The sequence below is a fragment of the Gorilla gorilla genome, chromosome 1 (assembly GCF_029281585.2).
Source record: "Gorilla gorilla gorilla isolate KB3781 chromosome 1, NHGRI_mGorGor1-v2.1_pri, whole genome shotgun sequence".
NCBI lineage: Eukaryota > Metazoa > Chordata > Mammalia > Primates > Hominidae > Gorilla > Gorilla gorilla.
The window spans coordinates 122,467,216-122,481,382 of NC_073224.2; the positions used below are offsets into that span (position 1 = coordinate 122,467,216).

At 37.0% G+C, this 14,167-nt stretch overlaps 1 protein-coding gene across 5 annotated transcripts in view; it reads right to left on the minus strand.

The window, feature by feature from the left end:
• SPAG17 (sperm associated antigen 17) overlaps positions 1-14,167 on the minus strand; it is a 230,902-nt gene that overhangs the window by 115,470 nt on the left and 101,265 nt on the right. For all 5 annotated transcript variants that reach the window (XM_004026432.5, XM_063695914.1, XM_055376755.2 and 2 more), the window contains 4 exons: positions 11,650-11,877; positions 11,336-11,554; positions 4,869-4,930; positions 4,185-4,298 (listed from right to left, as the gene is read on the minus strand). In XM_004026432.5, the coding sequence (XP_004026481.5) occupies positions 4,185-4,298; positions 4,869-4,930; positions 11,336-11,554; positions 11,650-11,877 (623 nt within the window). The remainder of the gene's footprint in view (positions 1-4,184; positions 4,299-4,868; positions 4,931-11,335; positions 11,555-11,649; positions 11,878-14,167) is intronic.

Here is a 14,167-nt window from a genome sequence, read left to right on the forward strand (position 1 = left end):
ATCTGTCAGCATTAGATAGTATATAACAGATGAGATCATCAAAGAAGGGTGTTTACAGAGGCAAGAAGATGCTCTAGGGCTTCCTGGAGGCTCCAGAGCCTTGAGGCACTTCCATATTAGATGCTGGGTAAAGGAGGAAAAGTCAACAAAATTCCAAATACAACACTGAGGAAACCAAGAGTGCAGAGTGTTTCATGGGGGAAGGGATAAGCTCTGCAATGTTGTTAAAATGTCAGGGAAGATGAAGAAAGATAAGTGTCCATTAGATTTGGCAAGACAAAGATTATTGATTACCTTGAAAAGTGCAGCTTCATGGAGCAGTAAGGACTGAGAAAAACTGAAATAGAATAAAGTCTGAAATAAACTTTCAGTCACAGAGAAAAGATTGAACATTTGTACTCTCTAACGCCTCATTAAAAGAACAGTAAAATTTTGTTTGTTTTTTTAATATCATAAAGTTGAAAGCCAACTTCAACTTGAAGGAGAGGAGACAAAGGCACCAGAATTTTGGAAGCTGGAGAGCAGAAGGATAAATGCTAAATGACAGAAAGCCAAGTCCTAAGATTAATTTTAGGAGAGACCACAGGCAACCCCATTTGTGTGCAGAAATATAGGAAGTCTCAGGATATGGAAATACTAGTGACCTCTGCAAGTGGGGTGAAAGTGGCACTGAAAATAGGAAGATTAGTTTAAAATCTTTTTAAGAAGCAGTTAGGCCCCTGGATCCCATTAAAATTCTGAGCAACTGGGCTATTGCCTATCTCCCACTCTAGCAGAGGGGAAGAGGGTAACTACAGATGGTAGATGAATGGGTTCTAAGAACAGTGGACCCAAGGCACACTGACAGAGAAGTACATTCTAGAAAAAAAGGGAATTGTGTAAAAGCCTAAATCAGCACTGCTCAATAGAAATATAAAGTGAGCCACAAATGTGAGCCACAAATGTGAGCCACATGTGCAATTCTAAATTTTATAGTAGCCACATTTTAAAAAGTAAAAAGAAACAAGTAAAATAAATGTTAATGATATATTTTATTTAACCTGATAGATAAAAATTCTTATCATTTCAACATATAAACAATGCAAAAGTAATCAATGCCACCTTTTTAAAGTCTTGGAAATTGAGTGTGTAATAGCACTTATATGGTGTATAGCACAGTTACTGCACGTCTCAATTTGGACTAGATTCATTTCAAGTATTCAGATGTTACATGTGACTAGTGGCTACCACACTGGATAATGCAGATCTAGATAATAAATGTCAGAAGCTTAATACCCTTCCCTCATTACCTAGCTCTCAAAACACTGACAGGAAGGCTTATGTCTTTCAGACAGAAAATTAGACTTTTTTTTTTTTTCATGGAGAATTTAAATGGCCCAAGAAAACAGACCTGACATACCAACAATGGTGAGTCTCCTATGGAAATCTCCCAGTCAAATCACCCAACAATGAACTCAGTTATTGACAACCGCCTACCCCACCTCATATAGCACTTCCTATCATATTTTTATTGTTTCATTATTAATATGAGCAAAGAGGACAATATTATATATTACCCTCCAACGTGAAAAATGAAGACGAAACAAAAAAGACAAAAAACGAGAAAAGAAACTTGGAGGAAAAAGAGATAATTCAGGGAGAAGACAACTTCAGAGGACTTTAATATCCTCATAGAGATAAGAGAAGGTATTATATCAGAAATGCAGTGGCTCACACCTGTAATGCCGGCACTTTGGGAGGCCAAGGCTGGTGGATCACCTGAGGTCAGGAGGTCAAGACCAGCCTGGCCAACATGGTGAAACCCCATCTCTACTATAAATACAAACATCAGCCAGGTGTGGTGGCAAGTGCCTGTAATCCCAGCTACTTGGGAGGTTGAGGCAGGAGAATCACTTGAACCTGGAAGGCAGAGGTTGCAGTGAGCCAAGATCATGCCACTCCAGGCTGGGCGACACAGCAAGACATCATCTCAAAAAAAAAAAAAAAAAAGTGAAATGATCCTTTAAAAAGGTAATTTGAAATTATAAATATAACTTTAGGAAATCAGAATGATAATAACAGGAATAAAAGGCTCAATATAAGAACTGAATGGAAATTGAACAAAGCCAAAAGATAAATTGATGGAAACTAAAAGAAAAAAGAAAGGGAAATTGCAGGTTCAGTCTAGTAGGTCCAACACCAGAGTAATAAGATTTCCAGAAAAAAAAGGACAGAGAAAATGGAGAGGAGAGATTATCAAAGAAATGATTATAGACAATTTCCCAAAATGTAAATACAGGAATTTCTGGATTGCACTAGCTTGCCAGAACAATACATAGAAACAGAACCACACAAAGGCATATCAACAGGAAATCAAGAGCATTGGAACAAAGAGAAGATCTTAAAATCTTCCAGAGAGAGGATCACAACATACTCAAACAACTGATTAGGAATCAGAATTGTATTTATTTATTTTTCTAAGGACAATCTGGGAAGTCAGAACACTGTCAAAAAATGTCTTTAAAGTATTGAGAAAAAATGCTTTTTAATTTAGCATTTACTATAAAGCCCAACTGTCAGTCAATATAAAGATAGAATTAAGCTGTTTTCAAATATTGAATGCCTCAAAAATTTACTTCCCGTCTATCTTAATTAAGGAAGCTACTGGAAGAGATGATCCTCTACAAAAAAGAGAGTAACCGGAGAGGGAACACATGGGATGAAGGAAACAGGCATCTAACTGGAAAGGAAGGGAATGGGTGTGGCCCGGATGATGGTAAAGGGAGGCCCAGGACCACAGCTGTGCAGCAAGCTTAGGGAATATGGGAGAGATATCACTAATACAATAAAACTAATAGAATATCTGTTATGTTTGAATGTATTGAGTGACTTACTCAGTAGTAGAGAATTTGGGGATAAGTTAATAATAAATACATAGTAAACTAAACAAATAGAAAAAAAGGCAATTATTAACTGCAGAGAAAATAAAAATGGTACCCATACAGGAAATGTAATTATAGAATACTACACAGTTCAGCTGTGAATAGCACTTACATAACTGAAATAAAGTGAGTTTTGAATACTTATCTAACCAAAAATTACGATATTGTTAACAGTATCAGAGAATGGAGAAGTGCTAATGTGAATGTGGGGGTGGGTGAGCCTGTACATGTACATGCACATGTGTGTTGGATGGCGGTGGGCAAAGCTGTGTTCTCAAGAGCGAATCAATTGGTAACGATGTCACAAAACTAAAACTAAACAAAATATACTTGCTATTTAGAGATCACCGAGTAAAGTAACAAAAGAAAGGGGTAAATGCGCTGAAGATTTTTGCCTCTGAGAACTGCGGCTTGGTGGAGTGGGGTGGGGATGGGGGAAGGAGGCTGCTATTTTTCATAGTAAGACTTTGTAGAACTTTCTGGCTTAAAAAACACGTTGTAAAACTTTGATAAAAATAAAAATCAAATTAAAAAGACAAAACCAAAAGAGGACAAGTTTTTGTGTAAAAGCTAAACACAACAAAAGGATTTAGGTTTGGGATTACTTGTTATTTTGCCGAGTGGTTAAGAGTACAAGTTCCAGGGCCAGATTTCCTGGGTTTATATCTTGCTTCTCACTTAGCTGCCATGTTACCTTGGACAAAAGTCACTACTGGTCAAGGTGCCTCAGTTTCTTACTGCTTACATAGTTTCTACTTCACAGGGTTATTGTGAGGATTAAATGAGCTAATAATGCATATTAATCAGTGCCTGGCACATGGTAAGTGCTCAGTGAATGTTAGCTACCACAGATTCTATTGAACTGTTAATCAAAACAGAAAATACTGTGAAATGTGGTGAAATTGAGTAGAATGGATAAACAATATGGAAAAAAATAGGGTTTTTCCCAATAAAACCTTACTTTGTTTTTAGAAAATACATGCAGCAGCAAAAAAAAAATATATGCAGCAGTCTTGTATATTTCTTTTTTCTTAAAATATTTTATAAAAGCATTCTTTCATAAAGTATATTTTAAACTATTTTAGAGAGTCGCTGGGAATGCATAGCTCAAGCTGGGAGTAAATTTATTTTATAGCTGAAGTAAAGGAGAATATTGATCTGAACTAGATCTGAGAGAATGACCTGGAGGTGAACTGTTCTAAATCACAGCAGACTCTCCAGACCTATCTGACCGTCTCCTAGAGAATCACAGTCCATAAATACCTGAAGCAGTACTTTCGGTTTAAAATGTTCAGTAAAACTCCAGTCCATTAGACTGCGCTGCTGTGTTTTCTTTATGTCCTCTAAATCTGCTTCCACCATCATCTTCTTGGGTTTCTAAAATATCATAGGAACACAATTTCAGCCTTAATTTGTTTAAGTCCAAATGGAGCCCTCTTGGGCTCTGTCAACTAACCAGTATGTACTCCATCTAATTGGGGAAATCTGCATATGTATAAATCCATATGGCAACATTTTAGGAGAGTTGCTGCCAAAAAGAGTATGCCTTTGACTTTTTTTTTATGGGCAACATAATCTAAATATTTTTATTGTTAGGTTATACTCTTCTGAGTCCTGTTAGCAATTACAGGCAGGTTTTCTGAACTCTCTTCAAGACAACGTTAGCTCTACAGGGCTGTATGGTGAGCAGGTGTTTGTGAGGTTGCCAAGCCACACTGTCTAGAGAGGAGCAAGGAGCTGGGAAGTTATGCGCAAGCCGCCTAGCAAAATTAACTCCTTTCTGTCCAGTTGGAGCTGCTCTGGGGATGTCCGAATAGTTCCTCTTTTCTAGCCTCAGTATTCTCCTTCTAAGTATCTTCTTTTTTCTTTTTCAGTGTTTCTTACTGCAAGTCATGGTTTTTCTCAGATCATCTTGTCATCTACATTTTCAGAAAAATAATTCCTTACCTTTTCATGAGAATCAGCCTTTGTGACTGCATCATCTTTGATCTCATTGTTTGTGGTCTGCTCTGCAAATCAAAGACACCAACATCCAGTTGTGTTCTGGCTTTGTTCTTGCCCTGCTGGTTAATGCTGTGCTTTTTTGTTTCCCATATGATCTATGTTTCTGTGCTGAAAAGGCAATGCCTGAAAGGCATGTTTTGTGCCTCCAGAAAGGTGTTTGTGTCCATAATTCTAAATCTGTGCCAACCTAGAAAAATTACACTAAGCTCTTTGAAAAGAACCTAGCTTCTTGTGTGATATATCTTAAATCATACCAGATATTCTGCTTTCAGACTGTATCATTCACTTCTAACAATATACCTTTATCTTTAAAAGTTGTAAATATTTACTGATTAAATCAACTTCTTAGTACACATGATTTGTCTTCTTGTGCTGGTGACTATCACAAAGCCTTTTTAAATTTCCGTGGATCTTATCTTGTGGATGACAGACTAGGGTGGGGGCAGGCCATGCGTGCAAAGAGGCACTGGAAGATAAGTGCACTTCCTATCGGAAAATGATACGCTTTCACCATTCTGCAGAGCTTCCCTTCCATTCATTAATCATTTATTAATTTAAAAAATATTTAATGAGCATCTGCTAATTTACAAATGAAGCTTAACAAAAGTTAAATAAATAAATGAAGCGGTACCTGGACTCCATGGACCAATACGAGTCATGCACACACTATGGACCAATATGAGTCATGGACACTAGCTTTCCTAGTAATGACAGAGTATACTTATATGATGATTGGGATGGTGATATCATCCTTGGCTATGAAGCAAACAGCCATGTGAATGAACAGGGAAGGAACACATTCATATTGTTGATTTCTGCATCACCAGAAGAAAGAGTTCCATGATAAATAAGTTTAACATAGATCAATGAACATCTCACTATGAATGTCTTAGAATTTGTAATTTGCTCGTTATTGTGAATCTCTAATTGAGAAATGGATGATGTATATAGCATTTTGCAAATTTGATCACAGAAATAGAGTATGTGTGTGTGGGAGGTGGATTTTGTGGGAATATACTTTGATGCTGCTGAACAACTGAACAGCCCTGACTTCTTATCACTCTTAGAATAAATGAAGATTATGTCTGACAAAGTTGTACAGGAAATGGCTCTGGCCTAACTCTTTAAGCACAACTCTTTGACTCTCCCTTGCTCATTCTACTCCAGATACACTGGCCTGCTTGCTGTGTTTTGAGGGTCTTGCACTTTCTTTCTCTCTGGTATGCTTTGCCCTTAGCTGTTCACCTTTTTCAGACCCTGACTTCATTCATATTGGTCGAGTATCACCTTCTCAAGAGTCTTCTGCCTCATCCTCTGCTTTGTTTGTTTTTTTTATCATAGCATGTATCTATGCCTAATGCTACTTACTTGTTTATGGTCTGTCTCTCCACCTCATATGTAAATTCCTGGAGAATAGAAACTTCATCTTATTATTATTATTATTATTTTTAACTGTACTCTGAGCACCCAGCACCTGGCAGGAACTCAGTAAATATTTCCTTTTGATTGAATGAGAAGAATCTACATCATATATTAAACGTGGAAATTAACCTAGAGCCATACAGAGAAATTAGAAATGTGGGAAAAAACCTACAACAAAGCCTTATTCTGTGGCAAGCATAAGACAACTTTTTATTCTGTGGCAAAGAGTACCATATTTGGGCTTCTAGAGGGAGAAGCTGATTGTGCCTATGAAGGACAGGCCAGTGTTTTTCTTTCTTTCAGGAGCACAGCTACTTACATTTTTGCTACTAGTTCCATCTTGCCTTGGGCTGGTGAAGGTGACAGCATGAACGTCCCGTTTTGATTTAGGGGAAAACCATACAGCCAATTCAGTTCAGCATTTATATAAAAACATCCACTGAAGAGAAAACTCAGGCCAACTATAACTCTAAATAGACCATGATGTCCCATGTGTCCTTGAAGCAATTGATATGAAATCTGTGGATAAAAATTATTCTATTCTGTGGTCTGCCAGATTTCCGGGAGATTTGATATTCCCTCCTATGTTTAAGGATCCAGCAGAAAAAGTCTCCAGTTTAGAAAATATGTTCTAAAAATTATGCATCAGTTATTTTGTCAAAGGAAAGAACATTCTAAAAGTAATCTGAATTATTTATTTAATAGTAGAGTAAAAATCATTTTTTTTTCTTTTTCTGATTTTTGCTTTCAACCACATAATCCTTTGACAGTGTGATTCAGTAGTTTTTGACACATCTGGAAATGGATGCTTTCTCATCCCTTTGAAAAACAGCTTTCCTAATCTGTTTTACTTTAGAGATAACAAGATCCCTCTGCAAAGCAGTTACTTTATTAAAAAAACACCCAACAAGCATAAAGGGCGCATCTAAACCTATAGACTCGCGGTTATCAACTCTCAGGTTTTTCATAAATATCCACTAGGCCCTGTCAAGTTCAAAAATAGTCTCAGATGGAAATCCAGTATTTGGTTAAGAAAAGCACAAATATTCAGCCCTTTATGTCCAGGAAAAGGCTTTTATATGTATTTGATGCTAAAATGGTTGTGCAGGAAATACATGAATGATTTTTGCCTTGTTTAAAGAGAATTAAAGTTGGCGGCTTTGAAGTAAGTATGATTCAGAGTTAGGGAAAGAAATGTAAAATCAACAACAACAAAGTCCCATACTCACAACAGCTACAATGTGACACCAAGCCCAGATGCCCTCCCCCTTTCAAATGGAATGGCTCCTGGAAGTAGGTCAAAATGCACCACGGAGAAACACTTATGGCCCTGAGATCCACCCTCCAGATTGCGTGGCCTCTAGGATACACTGTCCACTATAGCATTTTCAACCCTGAGAATTTAGGAAGTTACTATTCATATAATAATCTACTTTCTTCCAGAATCCAGCACACCAATTTATGTAGTTTGACCACCAGGTGGCAAAAGTTGCCTAAGGAAAAACTATCCAGCTGCTTTAAAGAAAAAAAAAGAAACAAAGCAAAGAAAACACCTTGGGCCTTACACCTCTCCTGGCTTATTCTGACTCTATATTAACCCAGAGTGACTTCCCTGTCATTCATTTGTAGTCCCATAGGATACACTATCGCCATAAGAACTCAGGTTAACTTATTGGCTTAAATTTTTTGAGAGGTAGGCTAATAGGTAAGGGTACTTGGGACAAAGAAATAGGGAATCTACCCTAGTTAGAAGGAAGGAAAACCCAAAGGCAACAAAATCAGCATAAAAATCACCATGAATGAGACTAGGAGCATGGCTAAATCATTAGCTGCATCACCAGGAATTTCTGGAACTCAGGAAGCTGCAAGACACAGTGGAGGAAGCACTGGTTTGAAGTTAGCCCTCTGTTCAAATCCTGACTTCCTACTTGTATGTAGTTGAACAAATTATTTAACCTTTCTAAGTCTTGGTTTCCTCATCTGTAGAATTGGCATAATAGTATCTTTGTCATAGGCTGATGTTTATGTAAGTATTAGTTAATGTACTTGAGATATAGCAGAGCAATATTAAATAAATGTTATTTTCTTCCCTCTTCCATTCACCCCAATTGCCTCCTCTACCAATCCTATTCCATTGATTACTTCCTTTTCGACCCACCTCTAGATTAATGAAAAGGGTAAGATGACCATTAGTCAATACTAACTTAACACTTATTCTCTCATGTTATCACTTCCTTAAAATTTATTTTTTCTTTTTTTATCCAATTTTGGCCCATAACCACTTATTTTTTAAATGTTTTTAAAATTATGAAATATAACACACAAAGTGCATGAAACACAAATGTTTAATACAATGAATAATTATAACAGTAAAGTCTCAGCACTCCAGACATCTCATGTGTATCATTTAACAAGCACAGCCTCCTTATTAAACTTTCATATTAATTCTAATTTTTTTGCGTATTGTTTTGAGTTTTCTACATACATAGTATTTACAAATAATGATGGTTTTATTTCTTCCTTTTCAAACCTTATGCTTTTATCTAAAAGAGAAAAAGTCTTGCTTGTTGGCATACACCTCTGATGCAATATTGAATACAAGTGTTTATAGTGGACATTCTCCTGATCTCAAAGGGAATTATTTCAACTTTTCACCTTGATATATAAGGTTTGTTGTAGTAATATGAAAAATAACATTTATATGATTGAGTAGTGTTTCTTCTCTTGCTAGTTTAATAAGATTTGTTTCATAAATTGCTAAAGAATTATACATGCTGTTTCTGCTCTATTGAGATTATATGACTTTTCTCACTAATGTGTTAATTGATGTTATATTGATTTTACAATGTATTTATTTTCCTTCTATCCCTGTTATAAATGCAACCTGTTTGTGATATATGATTATCATTTAGTATATGTTAGATCAGTTTTCCTATGTTTTATTTAGAATTTTTGCATCTATGTTCGTGAATGAGTTTAATTTAATGAATTACTTTAACTTTCAGTTGTACCACTATCCTTGTCAGTATTCTTATAAAGTTTATGCTAGCTTCATAAAATGAATAGAGGAGGATATGCTACTTTTCTATTTTCTGGAATAATTTTTGTTAAGATTAGAATTATTTCTTTTTTAGTGTTTGGTATCAGTTACCAATGAGATCATTCAGGCTAAGTGTGCCCTATTTGGGAAGATTTTTGATTACTGATATAATTAATTGGATATAAGACTACTCAGGTTTTCTATTTCTTCTTGGGTCATTATTGGTAAGTTATTCTTTTCCAGTAACAGCCCATTTTACTTTCACATTTAGTCAAAGTTGTTTATATTATCTTGCAATCTTTTAAATTTCTGTAGAATCTGAGGGAAGTCTCTGTTTCTTTATTCCTTATATGATTTTTATTCCTGATATAGTTTTATTCTTGATAGAGTTATTCATGGGTTTTTATGATTAACCTTATATAAAAGATTTATCAATATTGTTAGTCTATTCAAAGAACCAAGTTTTTGCATTTTTGTTCTTCCTATGTTTCTATGTTTTCTATTTCATTGATGTAATTTTCATCTGTTTTGTATTTCCTTGATTTAATATTTTTGTTGTTTTCCTTCTTCCACTTTATTTTGATTTATTTTGTTTGTCTTTATCTAACTTAAGGTTGATGTTTAGTTAATTAATCTTTAGCTTCTTTTAGAAAAATATTTATTTAAAGCTATAAACTTCTTTTGGAGTACCTCTTGCATCAGCTGCATTCTATAGTTTTGATACTCAGTTTTTCATTATCATTTGGTTTGAAATATTTCCCAATTTCTATTGTAATTTTTCCTTGACCTAGGTGTTAAATTTGGTGTTGTTTAATATGTTAAAATAAACATATAATCACTAAGACGCTATGGTATAATGGAGGCCTTAATATAGGCATATACATAATTATAAAATTGAAAGAAAATAACTAATGCCATAAAGAGAGTGTAGATTAATTTTTTTATTTTTCTTTATAGAGGTGAGGTCTTGCTCTGTTGCCCAGGCTGGTCTTGAACTCCTGGCCTCAAGCAATCCTCCTGCCTTGGCCTCCCAAAGTGCTGGGTTTATAGGAGTGAGCCACAGCACTTCACCAGAAGTGTAGCTTAATTATGACCCTGGAATGCTAAGAGAGGCATTTCCATATGGACACATCCAATAAGACTTCATGGAGGTGCCACTGAATCCTAGTCATAGTCAAAAAGAGAACTCAGGGTGGAGGATATATTGTGAGGGAAAGGTACCACAGAGATTGAAAAGAGCAGGCTGTGCAGAGTAAATAGGCCTAATTCTGTTGGGCTAGAACACAGAGTGTGTGAGCAACAGCGAAAAGATGGAAAAAGGTTTTGGGAAAAGTAATTTGATACTACTGGAGAAGTACGCCAAGGAATTGTGTTCTATTTTGCAGATAGTAGGAAGCCTTTGAAAGCTGTAAGTAGAGAAACAAAATAACTATATTTTACACAGATGAATCTGACAGTGATGTGTAAGGTAGCTCAGTATAAATTTAGACCAATATCCTTCTTTTGCACCTCCTAATATAGCACTAATATAGCACCGTTTTTAATGCTAGTCTACAATGACAGTAATAGCCTGAGCCATAAGTGGGAGAGGAGGGGAAATGATGTTCACTGAGCATTGATTTTGTACCAAGCTCTGTACTGGACATTTCATTCTGTTTTGCAGATGAATGTTTATAATTTTTAGCACACAATCACAATAACTGTGTAACACTAATGATGAAAGTTTTAATGATGTTTGCTGTGCTAAATTTACTAAGGTTAAGTGTGGACTAAGAGGAATTAAGATATTTTTAAAAACGGGTTGAAATAAAGAGAACTTATGGAACAACAATACTCAGTAAGAAAGTTTAATTAACCAAATAACTTAAATTCAAATAATGCATCTTAAACATTTTTTGATTTATGTGTACTATAATAGTGTCTTACACACACACACACTTTAACTTACCCAGAGACTCATGTTGGGGCTGAGTCTTCATGATGCTGTCCTGCTCTAACAGCTGTCTATTATCAGGGACTGAGAGTTTGGGATTATTCAAGTCAGAATGCTTCATACTGTTAGCATCACACTGACTAGGATCTGAAGGTTCTCGGTTGCTCTCATTATCTTGCACAGACATTGACAAATTCTGATCCACAAATAGTGTTCTGTCTTTGATTTTAATATCTATTCAGTGTAAGGAACATCCATGAGATACAATATGAGAAAAATTGACAATCATAAAATACAAGAATGCTTTCCGTTCCCTCCATGCAGTGTACCTGCTTTCTGCTTGGCCTCTTGAGTGTTCATTTTCATGACATATTGCTGCCTTATCTGTTTAGCAAATCTGGCAGGGTTGTCCCATGGTATGTTGAACATTTCAGAATCTGACCCACACATCATCCCAGAAGGTTTCAGTTTCCCTTTTTCATCAACCTCAGAGAGCTTCAGGCTCTCAAAAGTAAACACCTTGAAGGCTCGTTCTACTTCATTCCAGCTCAAGACATCTGTAAGAAAGCAGAACCAGTGCTGCTGGAAATGTTCTTATTAGCACATGGTACAGGGTTGGCAGAGGGACAACCAGGGAGTCTGTCTACCAGAAAGACAAGAGAGTCACGCCACAATGGCTGTTGAGCTGATTTTAAACATTGGCTCCCCAGTCTGCCGCAAATATCAAAGGTACCTGAGGATAAGCAAACAACACAGTAAAGATACAATTTAGCAAATTATAATGCTCCCAAACTGCTTCATAGCTCAATCAATATTAGGTGTCCAGATTCATTTGCATGGACTTTCCAGGGTACCATATTGGTTGAATATGCTTACACAACTTATTATTTTTGAGTGAAAGCACCCTTTTCTCCTGTTGTAATTTAAAACAGAGAAATTATTTACTTATGCCTAATATAGGCTATTATATTGACTGAGTTTTTCTATTGATTTGGGCTCAGGAAAGGCTTCCTCCTGTGCACATAAACTGCTGCAGTATTTTCCATAATTGCACTTCAAAGTTTATCAGCTTTCAGCAGGCTTTATAATTGTGTATTTACCTTTTTACAGCATTTATTCACTTGCTCACTCTTTCATTGGTTATTATTTTCTACGTATTAGGCTTTGTCACAGGTGCCTGGGATTTGAAAGAATCAAGATTTGGTTCTTACACTTTAGAAGTTCCAAGGTAGAGGAAGGAGAAGTAGAATTAACAAATAAACATGGAATTCAATCAGAAAAAAATAAAATGATGCAGATCAATAATTCAGAAGTAACCTCCATTTTCTCTCCAGCAAAGATAAGAAAAGCAGCAGGTCCTTTGGGAAAAAACAGGGAGATTCAGAAGAGAGACAAGGAAGAGGTAAAAGAGTTACAGAAGGAAGGAGAGTTTGCTCATTTGTTCATTTCTCAAATATTTTTTGAGCCCCTATTAGGCATCATTAACTATAATGAAAGCTGGGAACACAATGGTGAACAAAATAGTGAGCTCCCTGCTCTCATGGAATATCCATTCTAGTCGTTGGAAACAGATAAATGTAAGAGATAAAAGAGATGACAAAAAGAATAAAGCCAGCTGAGGGGACAAAAAGTGATAATAGTCAGGGAGGGGCTTCTAGTTTATACAAAGCAGTCATGGAAAAGTCCTCTGAACAATTAAGCAAAAATGTGAAGGAAGTAGGGGAGCAAGCTCTATGGATATCTGGGGGAAAGTGACTGAGGAAGGGAAAACAGCAAATGCAACGATCCTGAGGCAGGGGTGTGACTTACATGTTCAAGGAATCACAGTGAGGCCAGTGTAGATGGAGGACAATGGAACAGGACAGCTTGATAGGTGATGGCTCAAAAAGTAGGTGGCAGACAGTTTAGGTTCTTATTGTTGTTTTTTGTTTTGTTTTGTTTTTTGAGACAGGTTCACCCAGGCTGGAGTGCAGGTGATTCTCCCACCTCAGCTTCCCAAGTAGCTGGGTCTGCAGGCACGTGCCACCACACCCGGCTAATTTTGTATTTTTTGTAGAGATGGGTTTTGCCATGTCGGCCAGGCTGGTCTCAAGCTCCTGAGCTCAAGTGATCCACCCGCCTCGGCCTCCCAGAGTGCTGGAATTATAGTCATGAGCCAAGCACCTGGCCCAGTTTAGGATTTATTCTGGGTGACTGCTGCAGAGTTTTCAGTTACAAAGGCACATGATCCAACCAACATTTTAGAAGGGCCATTCAGGTGGTTGTGTGGAAAAAAGACTGTTGGTAAAAAATTGAAAGCCTGTAGATCAGCTGGAAAGCTATTGGAATAGTCCAGTTGAGGGGTGGTGGGGGACTGGGCTGGGATGGTAGTGAGGAGTATGGTGGGATTGATTGCAGTGTGTGAGAAAACAGAGACAGCAGTGGGGCGCGGTGGCTCGCTCCTGTAATCCCAGCACTTTGGGAAGCCAAGGTGGGTGTATCACGAGGTCAGGAGTTCGAGACCAGCCTGACCAACATGGTGAAAGCCCATCTCTACTAAAAATACAAAAATTAGCTGGGCATGATGGCGTGCGCCTGTAATCCCAGCTACTTAGGAAGCTGAGGTGGGAGAATCGCTTGAACCCAGGAGGTGGAGGTTATATTGAGCTGAGGTCACACCACTGCACTCCAGCCTGGCGACAGAGTGAGACTCTGTCTCAAAAAAACAAAAACAAAAACAGAGACAGCAGGGATGATTCCAAGGTTTTCGATAGAAAGTAGTTGTCATTCATTGAAATAAGGGAGATGGTGAAGGGACAAATTTAGGGATGAGGAATCAAGAGCTTGGTTTTGGACTTGTTAAGTATG